General features: G+C 37.9%; 1 protein-coding gene across 3 annotated transcripts; it reads right to left on the bottom strand.

The window, feature by feature from the left end:
• Positions 1-225: 225 nt before the first annotated feature.
• On the bottom strand, positions 226-17,543 carry MORF4L1 (mortality factor 4 like 1). 3 transcript variants are annotated; one of them, XM_061158832.1, is made up of 13 exons: positions 17,378-17,543; positions 13,266-13,312; positions 11,366-11,433; positions 8,698-8,814; positions 7,364-7,450; positions 6,914-6,994; positions 5,340-5,365; positions 4,798-4,886; positions 3,698-3,799; positions 2,538-2,626; positions 1,884-2,056; positions 1,535-1,619; positions 226-470 (listed from the first exon to the last, which is right to left on the bottom strand). In XM_061158832.1, the coding sequence occupies exons 1-13, from the start codon at positions 17,415-17,417 to the stop codon at positions 386-388; spliced, it is 1,089 nt and encodes a 362-aa protein (XP_061014815.1). In that variant the 5' UTR covers positions 17,418-17,543; the 3' UTR covers positions 226-385. The 3 variants fall into 3 exon arrangements, with proteins under 3 accessions (XP_061014815.1, XP_061014816.1, XP_061014817.1); XM_061158833.1 differs by having other exon boundaries at positions 8,698-8,811; XM_061158834.1 differs by lacking the exon at positions 8,698-8,814 and having other exon boundaries at positions 17,378-17,539.
• Between the last annotated feature and the right edge of the window lie 390 nt (positions 17,544-17,933).

Below are 17,933 nucleotides of genomic sequence, written 5' to 3'. Positions count from 1 at the left end.
CAGTTATATACACTGAATTGAACCTTTGGCACTAGGAATCAGAGCATTCTGTCATATAGCATTAACACATATTATAAAAGTGCGTAGTGTCAAAGGAATAGAAACCACCAGCGTTCAAAAGCAGCTTTGTCAACGAAGCAATAAAACACTCTACAGTATGTCTCTCTGTTGTCCATCACTGAATACACTGGTAGCAACTTTGAAATGAAAAAAAGGAAAGAAAAGGAGCTGTAACTCCTTTTATTTTCTCTGTTTAAAATCAAACAGAAAACAAACATCAATTTTGTTATACACGAACATTTCCAAAGTACATTGTTTGTACAAGAGAAGGACTAAGAAACAAAAAGGTGTTTACAGAGATCAAACATGAGTGGGTGCACGCGCCTCACACGGCTTTCCGATGGTACTCGGGGGGAGCCACTTCATAATCACTGGCACTAAACAAAGTTGCAGAGTTCTTTGCCAGGTATCTAAAAACAAAATGTTATCCATTACAAGTATGAAAAAGAATTGTATTTTGATCCTAATCTCTTATCAATTACATACAGAAGCCACACAAAGCACTTTAAAATACATATCACAACCATGTAATTACAACTTAGATCAATAGGGTTACATACCAGACAATGCATTAAAAAAAAGGATGGAAGTCTATAGAGTTACTCCCCTTATTTCAAAGAAGCAAAAACAGGAGTCACTAGAATACCAACCTGAGTGCTTGGACCACCCTTAACAGGTATCATTACCCTGAAAGAGTTAACAGCTAGGATGTCTTCTTTAGCTCTTTGAAATCCATCATACTACAGATTCACAAGTTGACAAGTAAATCTCAACTTGAAAGTAACACCATAAAAATCTAAGGGCCCTAAAATGTCAAGTAGTAGAGCACTTTTATTTCATAAAGAAATTGGGGGAAGAGAGAGAATATTCATCACTTTTTTGTAGAAAAAAGAGGAATCATACCAAACTCAATTGCCATCTAGTTTTTTTAAATTGACACACCACGGACATCTTTCTTGATCAGTATTTGTAAACCTACCTTATCCATGAATAGCAATTTAATAAAACATGCTTGGAGATCTTTGTGCATATTAAGTATTTCTATAGGACAAGTTTCCAGAAGCCTAACTGCCAGTCATTTAAAACGCTTATATATATTACCAAAGTGCCCTCCAGAAAACTGTAAAAACCAGGACTGCACTTTCCATTTTCCCAAAAATATAAGCCATCCCTAGTTCATCCCCAAAATAACAGGAGACATTTTAACTATGCTAAACATACACTGTTTTACTTTAGTTCTATTCCAGTATCTACAGTGCCAATCTATCAAGAGTAATTTGCAGTACACTAAACAAATTCATGTTTTTATTTATTTTTTTTTTTTTATCAGTTGGAGGCTAATTACTTCACATCATTTCAGTGGGTTTTGTCATACATTGGTATGACTCAGCCATGGATTTACACGTATTCCCCATCCCAATCCCCCCTCCCCAAATTCATGTTTTTAATTTCAAGCATTAATTTTCAGACTTACTTTAGGAAATCGTGAAGATAATTCAGTAATAAAGCAAGGCTCTTCTCATCCAGAGGTGTATAGGCCAACATTGCTCCAATTCGTACTATTTAAAAAGAATGAAGTCAAAGTTACATCCAAGGTAGCATTATGAGCATATACTTAAATTATGTGAGCAAATGCAACCATCACTAATTTCCTTAAAGCATATGATTTTAGAAACTGACTTTATATTTTTACATGACATAGAAGTTCAAATTGGAATTAAACAGTCTTTTAGAATGTTATTTTATGTTACCCCTTAATATAAATCAGGATACCAAAGGCCCCAGGCGAAAAAGTAAAACTATTTTCTAAAAGGGGTTATTACCAAACAGTCTCAGGAGATGTGGCGCCCCGTACACCTGGGACATGGGTGCATCAGGGTGGTCCGCAAGGATCTCAGCGTACTGCGGCCTCTCAAATTTGTAGAGCAGTTGAGTGCCCAACATCACATTGAAGTATTCCTTTATCCCGGCCACAACCTCATTGACTGCATACTCCCTGACAAGGGAACAAAAGTATCTACCTTCAGAGCAGGTCACTGAATGAACTGAGAGATGAAGATTCAGTCAACCAACATGAGGGTAAGAAATTAAATGCTAAACCAATGACAATGAACCTCTGCTAAACACAAGACAGATTTAATAAGAGGTAAGAAATTAATTCGAAGAAACAAACCACTGGTGAGCACACTACAACACACAGGTTAAGGATGGATTTTAGTTTTCACATTTTCAAACAGTTGTATTTTGAATGGCTATATACGTAGTTACTTAGAATAGCTTTTTCAATGTCACCTGGAACATTTACTGACTTGGCCCTTTAATAAATGTCTACCAGCTAAACCTTATGTCTAAGCAATGAAATTCTATCTGGCTAGTTTCTGATGGTATTGTTTTAAAGTACATGTTTCAGATAATTTATCCAGAAATAATGTTTAAAATGTCTTTAGTATACTTCAAAGATGTATGTATTTTCTTACTTATTATCTGTGTTTCCTCGCGATTTCTTGTAATTTGCATAATCCTCTAGGATGGAATCCACGTTCTTCTTGGCGGGAAGATAGAAGAGCTTTGAAAACAAAAATATACTTGAATACTAACATTCTTTTTCAAAGATAAAGTACACTGGAGAAGTTTTAATGCACTAAAAGATCACCTAATAGTATTACCAAAAAGAAAAGGGCACTGTTCAGCACTTGAAACATGGATCATGTGGCTGAGGAACTAAAAATTTAACAGCCAAATGCAGCTAGTGGCTGCCACACTGGACAGACACACTCTCACTACACGTGGAGTACACCTGCACATAAACTCACCTCTGACGCGTTACCAAGTCACCACGTATCATTCTGCCTGAAACACTTAGCTTAATATTCACATAAAGGTTGGGACCCAGTGTTCCATTAAACGTAAAAACTAAAACACAAAAAGCTGCCAAACACAAAGTGGGAGAACGGAGCTAAACCTAGCCATTTAGCTTCAGAGTCAGATCAAGAATCAAAGTCCACATATTGCACAGCCTATGACTGGTGCCTATCCCACACAGTCCCCATTTCTCCCCTATCCCTGGTTGTGCTATTTTAAGAAATTGATTCTTCTGTCTTACAGAGTCCCTCACTCTGGACTTTGGTGGCTATGCCACTGTGACGTTACATACATACATCACAACGTCTCTTTCCTGTACACTTGTAATTAAAACCTCGGAGCTTGATCAGATTCAGGTTCTTCTGGAAATCACAAATACCTGCAGGTAGTAGTTGTGTGCTTCCTATTTCTACATTCCATCAGCAGCACTGTATGTGACGATGTCCCACTTTCAATGATATTAAGCAGGAAATAAAATGGTTCTTTTTTTCATCTATTTTCAGAATGATGTATTCGTGTCCTAGCCACTGCCAACAGTTATCTAAACCTTTATAAAAGTAACTGTAAACACATGGTCTTTTGTACATGTATCTTACTTATTCCTCTCCCAGTCCTTTCTGATAATCAAGGTGCTCGGTCTAGTCCCTGAATTAAAATTCCCATCAGTCATACCTTCGATGTCTACGCAAGTCTACAGCCTTTTCCTTTAGAAAAAAAATTTTACACTAGCAAGACCATTATCGTATAGATTACAATCTATGTAACACCAAGTTACCTGCTTTTGCCGGGTAATTAAGTCCCAGTCATCAACAAGCCATGGCTTCAGTTCTTCAGGAATCTTGACTTTAACTTCAACTCTGCTCATAAATGTTTCCTCCTAAACAAAAAGGAGAGTACTAAACACTGTTCGTTCTAGCTGAGGAACAGCTCCAAGAGTTTTCTAAAAGCTTTTCTGAACCTTTAGAGGCACTTGGGATAAATTCTTTACTCAAACGGACAGCTGGAACTGTCACTTGGAAATAGTAAAATGCGTTAAGATCATACAGGTAACTCCTGGGAGAAAAGAATCTTGATAGTCTACTTGATGTCTTTTCATGTGAAGGCATTTTTTTTTTTTTTTTTAAACAAATTTCCCTTCTTCTATAAATGGTCTCTCCACCTTGCTGCATTTTAACTTAGTATTTTCAAAATTTAATCAATTCGAATAGCCACATCTCCAATAATGAAGCCCAAACACGACTATCTTAAAGTTACATCTTTAATGTATAAGATTAAATATATCTTCTAATTTGTCAGTAACTGCCTAAAAATGTCTGATCTTCAGAACATACCAGTGTTTTAACCTCAGCTTCAGAAACGTAAACCGTCAGTTACACTTTTAAAACCTCTCTTTTCAAATTCACAACTCTGGAGATTATAAATATAATAAATTAGACATTTAATTCACTTATGTAAAAATTCTAAACTATTATACCCACACATATACACATGTAACTGATAGGCTTTCTTGGCATTTTTCTGTGGGTTTATTAAATCAGTAAATCAATTTAATGTGACCTAGGAATTCAATTCAATCTTAATACCAAAGAACTATTTAGCCTTATACAAGAACACAGGGCTCAAAATGAACATTTGATGATGAGTTAGGGGTAAAAACTGGAAGGAATACATCTAGTGCAACACATGAAATAAAGATATATACAAATATATCCTTTATCTTAAAAAGGAGAATATTTTAACCTCAGTAATTAAAGCATGCTATAGCAATGCTTCTGAGACTCAAAAGTTCTATGACTATTTTATCCGTGCTATAAAACAGGACAGATTAAAAATTCTATCGTGCTATTATTAACATAAATTGAAGGAAAAACTCACATTTTCAACAGTAGGATCTACTCGAGCCCTTTTTTTGCGAGGAGGCTGAGGTGTTTCACTAGTGCTGCCACCATCTCCATTTCCAGGTGCTGTAAAAATTTGGGGTAAGGAAGGGAGATTGTTAGCTTAATGAGTAACTCTTTACTCCTTGACCCTTCCATTACATAGATATTACTAAAATCTACATTGAAGAATCATATTCCTACCAAAAATATACCTCTCATGAATAGCTCTAACCAAACATCTAGTACAAAGCAATATTTAATATTACCATGTATTTTTTTTACCATGTATTTTTAAAATATAATTATCTCACAGTCAGTCATTAAAGAACACAAATACAATAAATGCTTATATTTCTCCACAGTATAAAGAATGTCCATTCTCTATGGCTATGTACCTAACTCTGTAACACTGCTGTGACTCATGAGACCATCAACATATGCTTACTCTAAAACTTCTTAACTTAAAATTTAACAATGAATTCAAAATGCAAATGTTATAAAGGCAGAATAATTAATTCAAACAGTTAATATACTTACTCTTTTGTTTGTTTTTTTTTGTCTTCCTGAAAGGAAAAAAGAAAAAAGCTAATTGTCGCTATTGTTTCTAGTTTAAATTCCCTTCTACCAGGTTGAGTCCATAGAGAAATACTGCCTTGATGGTAAGATCAGGCAGCGATCTTTGCCTGATCTTATTTCCTGCATATTCTTATTTACTACTCAAGACTTAAGGACTTCTTTACTGATAGCTGGTTCAATCCACATCTCCCTCTAGACAGCAGAAAAATCAAAACCATATCATGAGATCTTCTCCCAGGGTTTTATCATTTATGTCTATTAGTAAGTTTATAGCATGTAAATTATATTAAAAAGAACCTGCCTCATAAGACTATTAGTTCGAAAAACACAAAAAAGCTCCAAAGATTAAAATATTTTCCTCAATTACTTTGGAACCAGCATAATTTGACGTTAGACTTACTATGTTTCACACCAATGCATTATTCTACTCTCACTGGTCAAATTCTGTTTCACTTTAATTCTTCTTGAAGCTACATTACTTTCTTTACAATACTAAAAACTCTGCTCACCCACTCAGAACAAAGCTTGTGTCTAGACTATTATGTCTAACAGTAATTTATCTCATGGCTGTTTATATATGCACCAACAGTAAATTACTAATCCTAACATAATATCTAATTATTTCTGGAGCACAAAGAAAAAAGTTTATAAAGCCATGATTATAGATTATGCCTGGAGGGGCCATCACATTACACCTGAATGTGTTTGCTTTTCTACAGTTTTAGTATTAATAAACGTTAAATACCTGTGTTTAAGTTTTCCAAAGATCCAGATCATGGAAGTATGTTACTTATTAACAAATAAAGCTATGAATCAATCTCAAATAGTAATCCTTGCCAAGTCAATCAATTATCTTACCAAATCAATTATCTTGCCAAATTCATTAATCCTTGCTTAATTATCTTCTTACCCCAAAAAATAAAACTGCAAACATTTCAAGATGCATAGTTATCTTCAATACTGTCATTTAATTTTTAGGTAGTAAAGTCAGACTAGTCATGGTCTAAAAGCAATAGAATCTAATCTCAAGGAAAAAGATACTGAAAGGGCAAATCTACCCCTCAAATCTCAAAACTTGTGTCTTGAGAATCCAATGCTAATGCTTGTAAAAGAAAAACACATTACGTGCACACATTTGTTCTAATTTGAATGATTATAAGGGACTTCCCTGGTGGTTCAGCTGTTAAGACCCCACACTTCAATTACACAGGGCAAGAGTTTGATAACCTGGTCAGGGAACTAAGATCCCACATGCCACCCAGTAAGGCCAAAAAAGTAAAGATTAAACAAAGGAGGGGTTGGTTATGTACTTAATGCCACCCAACTGTACACTTAAAAATGAGTTAAGTGGCAAAAAAAAAAAAAATTGCTAAGGAGAATTAAAGAATCAGTATGTAGTTTCAATAACCCAATACCAGTGGGATTCTCACTGGCATTTTTCAAATCACAACAATGTTCCAGTTTCCACTTTCAACAAATTGTAATACACAGTGTATCAAGCTTGAACTTCAGTATAAAATTAAAGAGCTTCTTACACTTCAATATTTTTTTGTTGTAGCCCAGCAGTCTTCTTTCCAGGGGCAGCCCCTCGCATCTTCCCCTCTGCATACTGCTCCCTTCAAAAATAATTTCAGTGATATATCATCATAAAATATTTATATAGAAAAATAAATTGATAGCTTGATTCCATTTTTAAATTTATATTCAAATTGAAGTTCCAAGGCTATACATATTCTGGCACAAAATTTTTATTAACAAGTTGGACAAAGAGAGAACACATTTACAAAAATCAATTCAAGAAAGGAAGAGTAAAAAGGCTACAAAAGGCCTCTCTGATCACTTGAGGTCAAAATCCTAACAGCAGCTGAAAGGTAGCACGAATCATTTTAAAAGCAGGCAGCCAACATGATTTCTGCTGTGGATTCCATTTCCATAAACTAACTTACAGCCATTTCTCCTCCTATTCATGTTGCAAACAAACTTACTGATTGGCTTTTTGAAGTTCTCTCTGTTTTTGTAAATTGGTATCCACGTACTTGAGTACTCTGCTTTCTGGAACCCATTCATCCCAACTGAAAGAGAAAAGTTAAAATATCATTCAAAAATATTTCATTAGCATACAGACTCTATTCTACAATTTTTTCTTTTAAATCCAAGAGGCAAGAGTTTGGACTTCTCTGAACTAAGTTGAAGAACTGGCATTACAAATCCATTCTCAACTAGACTGAAAGTCTAGAGAAAATCTGTTCTATAAAATGGTAATATAAACATTCTCAGAAGCAATACCCCAAATCGAAAGTGCCAGAGTCCAAAAGATTATCCAAATCGTTTGGTTAAAATGGCTTAAGAGTACAGCATATAATAGCACACAATCTAAGAGCCCCTAAGTAATTGTCCTTACAGAATAAAGGCACCTGAAAAACTTTAAAAAAAAAAAAAAAAAAGGGCACAGGAATCCATAAAATGACTTCTTAAAGCACTAAAAAAAAAAAAAGAACTAAAACCAGCTGGTTATCTCTGATACAAAATTTCAAAACTCACTGTGCCTTAGTTTCACCTGTATAATGGGGATAAACATCCATCTATCTCACAGGACTGTTAAGAGAATTAAATAATAGATATAAAATACTTGAAAGTTTTGATGCATAGAAGATAAACACTCAAGCTCCATGAGAAACATACTAGAAGGTCTACAAAACAATACCACCTAAATCAACTCACTTAAGACTGAAGTGTTACAATGGTTATCACTCACTCACAAATCAATTTACTAATTTCCAAGGCAAAATCTTTTTGGCTTTCTAAACATCAAAAAGTAGAACCATCCACTCTCTTTAAAATATCTAGTTGCTAAAGCATTCTGGCACTCAGAAAAGCTTCAAAACAAGATTTCAAAAAAAATTATTTTGATATGAAACTGACTTATGTTAATTACTATACAGCATATTGATTCTATAATACATTATACACACACACTCCTTTCATAATTTTTACCATTATGGTTTATCATGAGATACTGAATATAGTTCCCTGTGCTACACAGTAGGATCTTGTTCAAAACAAGACTTCTGATGTGGCTTTTTTCCCCAAAGAGAAAAAGACAGGATATTTCCTAGGCAGTGCTGAACTTTTTGTGCAAAGTAATTTTTTTCCTCCTGCTGATGGAGCTCCTTTAGTGACACAATTAGACTGTATCCTCAAAGTCTTTTAATGATTTCCCACCTTTGACCTCTTATGCAAGGTAGCCAAAAGAATAATAAATAATAAAAAGCAACCCTCAACATGATTTCCTAGAGAAAACTTTAAAACATGCATTTACCTAGAGGTCAGGAAGGGGTGGTGTACTGAGGGAGCTCCTTCAGGAACAGGAAAAAGGGCTACAATATCCTCATGTGTCTTCAAAGTTTTTTCAGAGCGCCTGGGCCTCACAGCACTTCTGATACAGACAGCATAGTACAAAGTAATCTCAGTAACTAGGTGTAGAATTCTGCTTACGCTTTATTAAGATTTATTTACAAATGGAATATTTAAATGTCTGTGTCAACAAATTGAGTACCTACTGTGCTTTTGAAGAAGTATATATTTACTGAAGTTTAAGAAAATTCCAATTTGCAGACTGGGCTTCCATCGTAGTCTTTTCTAAAAGCATGGTATCTTATAAACCATTTTCAAAATTGAGGATCTTATTCCTACTGCTAGTTATATCTGTTCCTATTTTCTCTAAAGGGAGTTAGCAAATTTTTATTTACTAGAAAGTTCCATTTGAGAACTGTGAAAATTCCTTTCCTCCCATAAAAAATGCATCTAAATAAATAAGAACATTGATCTAAAAACAAAAGTCCATTTCAGAGTTTCTCTTGCACGCCAGGCGCTGAAAACAGTTGCTGACCCACGGGAAAATGATGTCTTTTGCTCTGAGGAATATCACTATTGGGGGGGGTGGCCAAACATCCAGAAATTCTTCCATACAGCTCAAACAGAAGAATTTCAGAACTTTCTAAAGGTAGCTTGTCATTAATTCCCAAAGTCACAATGATCCATGGCATTAACTTACACGGCACTAAATAAAAAACATTCTGTACAGATTTAAAGGCCCCTCCTAAATAGTTATTAAAGATCAGTATTACAAATTACATGTATTTATCTACATACCAAGACAACTACAAAACACACATCCTCTACAAAGACACAAAAAAACTATGCAGCCTATCATTTATTTGTTACTAGGTAATATAACAAAGGAAAAAACATTTTCAGGCAATATTATAAAAAAATACAAGCTTTTTATGTATTTCCACAATTTTAAGTTGGAAATGTCATTTAAGACCCAGTCTTGAAGTTGTACACATCTGCAAGGAATTTAACAGAAAATACTACACATGAAAAAGTTAAGCACAAAAGTTGTGTCCACAGCTATTAAGATGTAATCCTAAATTATCTTAAAGTGTACCTGGGGATGGGGCACAGATCTAGTCCATGAATCTATTTGTTTTTCTTTTATTTCCTTTAAAGTTCCCATTCATGATATGCATAAATATTTGCTTTCCTATACAGAATTAAGATTTTCATGGTATCTAATACACTCTCAACTTTACCAGGATATTTTTATATTAAAACATTAAGTGTAATGAAAGACACAGTTTCAACATTTTTTTTAAAGGGAAGGGAAAGCTGTAAAATAATGGAGATCCAGAAGACAAACGTTCCTGGATATTTGAACCAATTTAATATTAATCCTGAAACCCCATTTAAAATCAGAGACAAGTTTACTTCTGTTAAGACCAAAGGGATTAAAAGCTCACAGGGTCACTTTGACTTACTATATTACCATCACTACCAGGAATATTTTAATTATTAACTGGAAGAAAAACCAACTTATTGAACGTGCTTCTATACATTTTAGATTTCCACTTTTCTACAGTTATACTAACGGAAGAAAAGACAAAGATCTGATACTATTTCTTAGCTATAGCTATCGTGTGAAAAAATCTTCTAACTAACAAAATTAACTGAGTTGGTCACTGGCTAAGGGACTGTGTGAAAGACCACAAAAACAGAGTCAGTAAATGTCAAAAAAAAAAAAAAAAACCCTTCCAAAACAAGAGTATACATCAAATCAGATGGCATGGCCGAGCTGGCGTAAAGCTTTAAAAAAAAGACCTCAAGAACTACTCTTTTTGGCAGTGCTATCTTTGAAGGACAAAACACCATTAGTAAAATTAAAAACCTCTCAGACTAAATATTACAAGCTATTCAATTACAAGCACCAAAAGTGAGTCAATTATCAGATGTGGTATTTGTGAGATCCAAGAAGAAAGACCCATCACTGACAGAGCTCCACAGCCTGAATATTCTAGAATGTGCTCAGTCTGCAACCACTGTCCATCCCCAGCAACATCAATACATCACTGCTTTTATTTTAAAAAAAAAAAAAAAAAAAAAAGCTCTTCAGAGTGGAAAACTAGGTTCTGTAATTACATTTCTGTACCTGTGTTAAACCATATGCTAAAAGTGAACTACATGAATTCACTGTTAGTATATAATTATGCTTTCAAAGTTCAAAACATGATTTGGTCAATACATCAACCAAATAAAGCAATTTTTAAATCTTTTCTCCCTTCCTTAGTAGAAAAACATAACTTTGAGTCTAACTGGTTGAAATACCATTTGTAGTCACTAAGTCTGTGTTATAAGAAAAAAAACTCAAGCTGTCCTAAAACGTACCAAAACTAGAAAATAGTCCAGCTAATGAATATTAGACATTATACCAGAACACAAGAAATAGGCCACAGAATGTAAAACAAAATGGCAGTAAACCCTAATTTCTATTATATTTCAACATATTACAAACAGTTCACCTTTGCCCCAATATGTACTTAAAGTAAAATTGTACAAGAATTAAAAAGCACAGGCTTCTATCAGTTTATGACACAAAGCCAACTTGTTAATTATAAATAAAAATTGCTTTAAAAAAATCTAATACTCACTTTTTATTCCAACCACTGTAATGGATGAAGTATTTGACCTGTTTATCCTTTATGGCAACTTTTACACACTGAAATAAAAAAGAAACAAATGTATTTAGAAATAATGAAAAAAAAAAGACTACCTGGGTAATTTTGAACTATCCAACACTGAAACTGTTTGGTGGCCAAAAAAAACCTGATGAGACTCTTGAACACTATTTAAGCCTTTAGACTAGTATTCAAAGTTACACTGCCAAACAGTTACAAGTCATTTGTTGGGAGTTAGTCCAACAAATCTAAAGAACCATAAGCACTGAAGGTGACCCTAAACCTTCCATCAGTGGGCTAGATAGGCTATCCAAGAACAGCTAATGAAAGCTGCAGTTGTGCTTTCTCAAAGTCCGGCTAGTCAAAAGCTACATTTGGATAAACAAATTCAGCTCAAGAAAAACATTTACACCACATTATTTTAAAAGCTCATTAGTTTACACAAGGCAATAAGCTATTCTACTGATTATCAGCAACTGAGTGACAGATGAAAAACATCTTGTCTTCTTGTGTACTAAGTCACTTCAGTTGTGTCCAACTCTTCGCAACCCTGTGGATCATAGCCCGCCAGGCTCCTGTCTGTGGGATTCTCCATGGAGGAATACTGGAGTGGATTGGCATGCCCTTCTCCAGGGAGTCTTCTCAACCCAGGGATCAAACCTGTACCTCTTATGTCTCCTGCATTGGCAGGCAGCTTCTTTCCTGCTAGTGCCACCTGGGAAGCCCCATGTTCTTCTTAAAAGCAGCCAAACAAATTAAAACTGATTAGTGGAAGTCATTAACCATGAAAAGGTGCTGACTATCTGGTTTTGGATTTTAAAAAATTTTATCAGAGGCAAACCAAGAGAACCACAATAGTTTAAGTTACTCCAACTGCCATTTGAAATTGTTCCCTGGTGTGTTTTTGCTGCCAGAGCAGAAAAAGCTGCCTGTTTAGGAGAGTCTGCTAGAAGCTAGTTAACAAGAGAAACAACATTCAGCAACAGAAATGATCACTAGGACTCAAAATGCATTTATAAACTGTATTGGTATTATCCATTAAGATGTATGTACACATACATGAAGTTCTTGACCATCTCAGAAATCCAATTTCAGTCATTTTAGAACTTTAAAAACATACACCTATTATGTATTCAAAATAAGTAAAATGGTTAGCAACATTGACACTTTACAACTGTTAAAAGACTTTTTCACAGACAAAAAGTATTCACCAAGAACTTACATAGAAAGTGCCTTTACAGTTTATTTTTTTTTAAACAATTGTCAAAAATAGTTGACACAGCTTAAATATCTGTGCTAAAAGTTAACAGAAACAAGACACTAAAAACACTAATGCAGCATCCAATTATCTTTGTTTAAATGTAAAATCAGTTTTTTATAACCTCAGTGCAACACTGATACACAGAAAAGGAATGCCCCAGGATTCAAACTTTGCCAGACAAAACTAACAAAAGTTAAATGTACTCATTTGAAATGTTAGCTTTACCCTCAACATAATTTTCCTCAGTGCTTACTCAGCATATTACATTTGCCAATAAAATTGACTTTGGCAGTATTTTCTCCTAAGTCATTAACTAACAATGCTATTTTGTTTCCATAGTCAAACCTCTACCTTTCTGTTCACTTTCCAACTATACAGTTGCCTTAAGCAGATCAGTAACACGAATGGCAGGATGCTTTATGTGAACCGCTGAACAAGCAGTGAGACAACGATAAAAAAGATGAGGAACTATGAAAAAATCTATGAATATCTATGAAAAAAGGTACCTCTCACTAAAGCTACCCATCACTGAAATCTAATTATCAAACCAGTAGTTTCAACTATCAAACCAGTAGTTTCAACTAACTTCTTAAAAGAAAACAGGTTTTGTACCTTTGCTTCATACAGAAGAGGCCCATGAAAGCACAGCACTCTCTCACCTGTAAAAGGAAAAAACAGGGAAAAAGCACTGCGTTAGTTGTGATTTCTCTTCATATATAAGAATATTCACATCTGGGAGAGCCGTCACCCTTGTATTATGGTGTTCCTCAAAAAACTAACAAGCAAGTGGATAAGGGAATGTATACATCAACACTTCAGATGGAATTTCAAGACAAAAAAACACCTCTGCATTTGATGGAAACAAAAACAATTAGGATATCAATCTATTTAAAATCATCAAATCATCTATCACCTGCTAAACAAATAAAATCTACTATAGCTATCTACTGACAGGGTTGATTTTTCAATGTACATCTGAGATTTAAAAGAAATTTTAAGTTTAGAACCTTCTGCTCTACCTATTCTGTGCTTCCAACCCGTCAAAAGAAAGGGCCCAAGCTGAGGAAATATTAATACAAAAGCACAGATGAAACACATAAGTTCTTGTGCAGTGGCCCACTGTGAGGAACCACTGCCTGATGCTAAGTCTATGCCAAACTTAAGTGGAGACTAGAAACAGGAAACCAGCGACTTCTCTCAAAGTCAGGGATAAGAACAGAAACAGGTATGATAAGACAGCTAAGCCAAAGTAGAAAGTTTAAACTTGACTTCCAGCATGGTGGAAGTATTATCCAGAAAAGGAAATGGAGAGAGGGTTTCAGATCAATTCTGGAATAAGTTACAGTAGCTACAGGACCCAAACTGGAGCCATCTAGTAAGCAGTTGAGTACATATGTCTGGAGCTCACGAGAAAGCTGGGCTGGAGCCACTGCTGAATACTACGGACAAGAATGAGACCACAGGGACAGAGGAAGGTAGAGTCTACTCCAAAGCACCAAAGATGGGAGACCTGTGTGCCTAATTTTAGTCTTTCTTCAAAGGTACCCTGAAAATAGTCTTACCAGTGTCTCCCTCCTTTTGGTTGCTGCCACCAAAGACAACCACACTGAGGCTAAGGCCCTTTGACCTCCATTCTAGCTACCTGTCCCTAATATCCCGCTGAAATATACAGTAAGTTGAGGAATATGACCCAGCAAAACAAGTGCCTAATTTCTCCTGGAAGTGGAAAGACTGTTAATTGGGGAAGGAGCAAACCACTGTCTCACTTTTTTTGAACTTTTCCATCCTTAATCCTTAGTAGTATTCAAAATGCAAAGCTAATTTTGCCCAATGCTCTCAAATTCAAAGGTGATGAGATTCCAATTCCTCATCCTCTCATTGGTTTTCTTACTAGGAACACTACTCAAATTCCAGCATCAGCCACCCTCCTGACAAGCCAAAAGGTCTCCCCCTCCCCTCCCCTCCCCCTACCACACGGGTTAGATGCCCAATAGTTTTCTTTACTTTTTGCTTTAACATTTCAAGTGGAAGACCAACTGCAGTGCAGAACAATCACTGTGCTGAAAAAATGCTTGTAACATGTGTTGCACCATTAATTAACAAGAGAAATTTTCAAGTTTAAAAGAATCAGGGAAAAAACTTTACCATCATTCATATTTTTACCATCACAGAAGCTCAATTCTTCTGCAGTGTTTTAATATAATTCTGTTAGTTTGAACAGACTATTCCTTTTTCCTTACAAGATATTCTCTTCTAAATAACTCAGTCCTGTCCAACTCTTTGCAACCCCATGGACTGTAGCCCACCAGGCTCCTCTGTCTATGGAGGTTTTCCAGACAAGAACACTGGAGTGGAGCTTTTCCTTCTCCAGGGGAGCGTCTCTACCCACGCAGAGAACCCTTAGCTCTCCCCGTCTCCTGCACTGGCAGATGGATTCTCTATCACTAGGGTCACCTGGGAAGTCTCAAAATGATAATTTCTTAAAAGATGGTTATACAACTCAACTTTGACACAGGAATAGCAAACATGTCTGCAAAGTGCAAAGACTCTTAGGTAGCTTTCAAAACCATAGAGGCTCCTTTTGTTGTTCAGTCGCTCGGTCGTGTCCGACTCTGCGACCACAAGGACTGCAGCACCGCCAGGCTTACCTGTTCTTCACGACCTCCCAGAGTGTGCGCAAATTCATGTCCACTGAAGTCTGTGATGCTATCTAACCATCTCATCCTCTATCGCCCTCTTCTCCAATTCACTGTTACAGCAGCATATGGATTCTCCTTCACTCTACCATCCCCTCCAGTTTAGAACTAAAGCACTTCCTCCAGAAAGCCATCCTTAACTGTCCCAAGTCTGTGTCATTTTTCTTTGATGTCCTACAGTGAGGATTAATTTTTTTGTGCAATGGACCCTTCAGTTTGGTTAAGTCTTTGGGCCTTTTCTCAGAATTTTTCTACAAACATGTAAAACAGTACTACAAAAGTAACGAACTATACTGAGACAGATAAAAACATTTAAAACGTGTGTCATGGTATTATATTGAGCTCCTTAATTGATACAATAAACATTTAGCTGCTTATTCAGGGAACTACACCACAATTCTGAAACGAAAAGAATACATTACATCTGAATGTATCTTCTACAACTTTAATTACAGCTACTACTACTGTGGGAGGGTCTTGTTTTGCTTTTCTGTGGAGGAGGAAATCTACTATCATAACTGAACTATTAATTTTAGTTAGAAAATAGAAAAAAACTTTTTCCTGTCCAAGTACAAGGGGTGCTCTGAATTATAAACACCCTAGATCAAGAATCCTTGCTCTAAAACATCTGGTTTAAAAAAAGCAATCCAAGCAATCCACAGTCATCTTCAAAGAGCTTCTCAGGGTGAGAGAAAGCAGGTATTAAAAGCCAGTTACAGGGAAAACACCGCGGCAATCTTTTAAATATTCCATACTGTTACAATAGGCTTGGGTTTTGTGTGTATGACTCAAACTAATTCTAACGCACATCAAAGTTTGAACATCCCTACAATTTTTTGCAGACGTCTCGACATCCACGGTATCTAACACGTACAACCACAATAATGTGAATGAGAATTTTAAAGTGTTCTTGCTTGCCTTACATAATTTTATCTCCACTTTATGTTAAGCCTCCACTATATAAATTAATAGATGTGGTAACTGTGGAAATTACAGAGCTGTCTTCCTCTGGAAATCAGGCTCTCTACAGTCAGCCTACACATTTATCAGAGACAATAAAAACTCAAGTTTCAAATCACTGTTAATCAATTATTACAATTAACCAAACCACTGCCGTACTTGAAAGGCTGACATCAAGGCAACGGGACTTCACATAAATGAGGACGCAACACCGCATTAAGGCAGTTTTTAATTACTGCTTTACAAGCCACCGCGCAGCCAAAGCGCGTTCACGTTCCCATAGGACACCGACACCGCTTTTCCGAGAGCAAAGGGATGCCTTCGGGCGACACAAAGCCGACCCGGACGCTCGCGCTTTTTTCCCATCCCCACCCACCTCCCCGGGGCCAGCGCCGAAAAACCGGTTCCAGATCGGCGGCGGGGGAAGAAGGGGGCGCTCCTCTGCCCTAAAGCGGCGTTTACGGCCGCGAGCCGGGGATCCAGGCGCCGGCGGCCATGATGGCCCCGCCATCTTGCAGCGGCCATCTTACAACGCAGTTCTCCCGCCCCGAGACGCGAAGCCAACCCCCTCCTGCCGCTGCTCTGCGGCTCCACCGCGAGCTACTGGCTCGCGGCTCGATGGTCGCCACGGAGTGCCAACCCTCGGACGCCCACGCGGACGGGGAACCCCCGCACCGCGCCTGAAACGGCCGCCGCCACCGCCTCCCCTCCCCCACGCCACATCACTTCCCCTAACGGCCGCCATGGCGCGCCCGCCGCCTCCCTACAATAGGCTACTTTCTCCGCGCCCTCTTCCTCTCAACAACAAACAGCACTAAAGCTGTGCCACGCGGCAACGGCTCCCTCTCGCACTCTAATGCCTGCCTAACGCTTTCGCCTCCCAAAGTGTTTTTATCCTCACGACGCACAGAAAAACCTCGCCGCAATGCGCCTTCTCCGCACAAAGCCCTGCCCGCCGCCTCCTCGGGGCACGGCCCTCACCATCCCCGGCCCCCAAATCTGAACCGCCCCGAGACCACCTCCCTCTCCGGGCCGTTAGATGCTTTGTCCCCAGGGGATCAGACTCACCCTCCTGGAATTTAGGCTTCGGGTCCTGCTTCGGCGCCATTTATAAAAGATTCACCGCCGCCGCCTCCTCCTTCTCCCACCACCCCTGACTACCGCCCCCTACTCTCTACCCCACCCAGCTCCGCGTCAGACGCGCCGTCAGGCACCGCCAACTCTACATCCTGGGCCCGATTTGCCAGCGTCCGCAGACCGCCCAGCACCGCGACCCGCGCAACTGCCTCTCCAGCCAACGGCTGCCCGGCGCGCACGCGCCCCTGCGCCCGCGCCGCCCCGGGGCACGCCGGGATTGGTAGTTCCGAGGCGCTGGAGGCGCCGAGGGGCGGGGGCGGGGCGGTGGCCTCCTCCCCGCCCCCACCCCTAACACCCTGCCCCACCCCCATCCCCGGGGGCGGCAGAGTTTTTACTTCCTAGATTTGATTTTACGTTTTTCTCGGAGCGAGGGACAGCAGGGCTTTGCCTAGCCCACACAAAAGAAGGGGAAAGGCCCAGTTGCGGAGATCCACGGGCAACATAGGGCCGCAACGATATGGGCTTGGGAATGGCCAGAGCGAAATGG

The sequence above is a fragment of the Dama dama genome, chromosome 13 (assembly GCF_033118175.1).
Source record: "Dama dama isolate Ldn47 chromosome 13, ASM3311817v1, whole genome shotgun sequence".
NCBI lineage: Eukaryota > Metazoa > Chordata > Mammalia > Artiodactyla > Cervidae > Dama > Dama dama.
The sequence above is the reverse complement of the archived record's forward strand: the minus strand, read 5'-3'. Positions and strand labels throughout refer to the sequence as shown.

Coding starts and splice junctions, on each gene's coding strand:
- MORF4L1 (XM_061158832.1), bottom strand. CDS start 17,417: ATGGCGCCGAAGCAGGACCCGAAGCCTAAATTCCAGGAGG. Junction 13,313..17,377: donor GAAGCCTAAATTCCAGGAGG/GTGAGTCTGATC, acceptor TTCCTTTTACAG/GTGAGAGAGTGCTGTGCTTT. Junction 4,887..5,339: donor AAAAAAAAACAAACAAAAGA/GTAAGTATATTA, acceptor AAATTTTTACAG/CACCTGGAAATGGAGATGGT.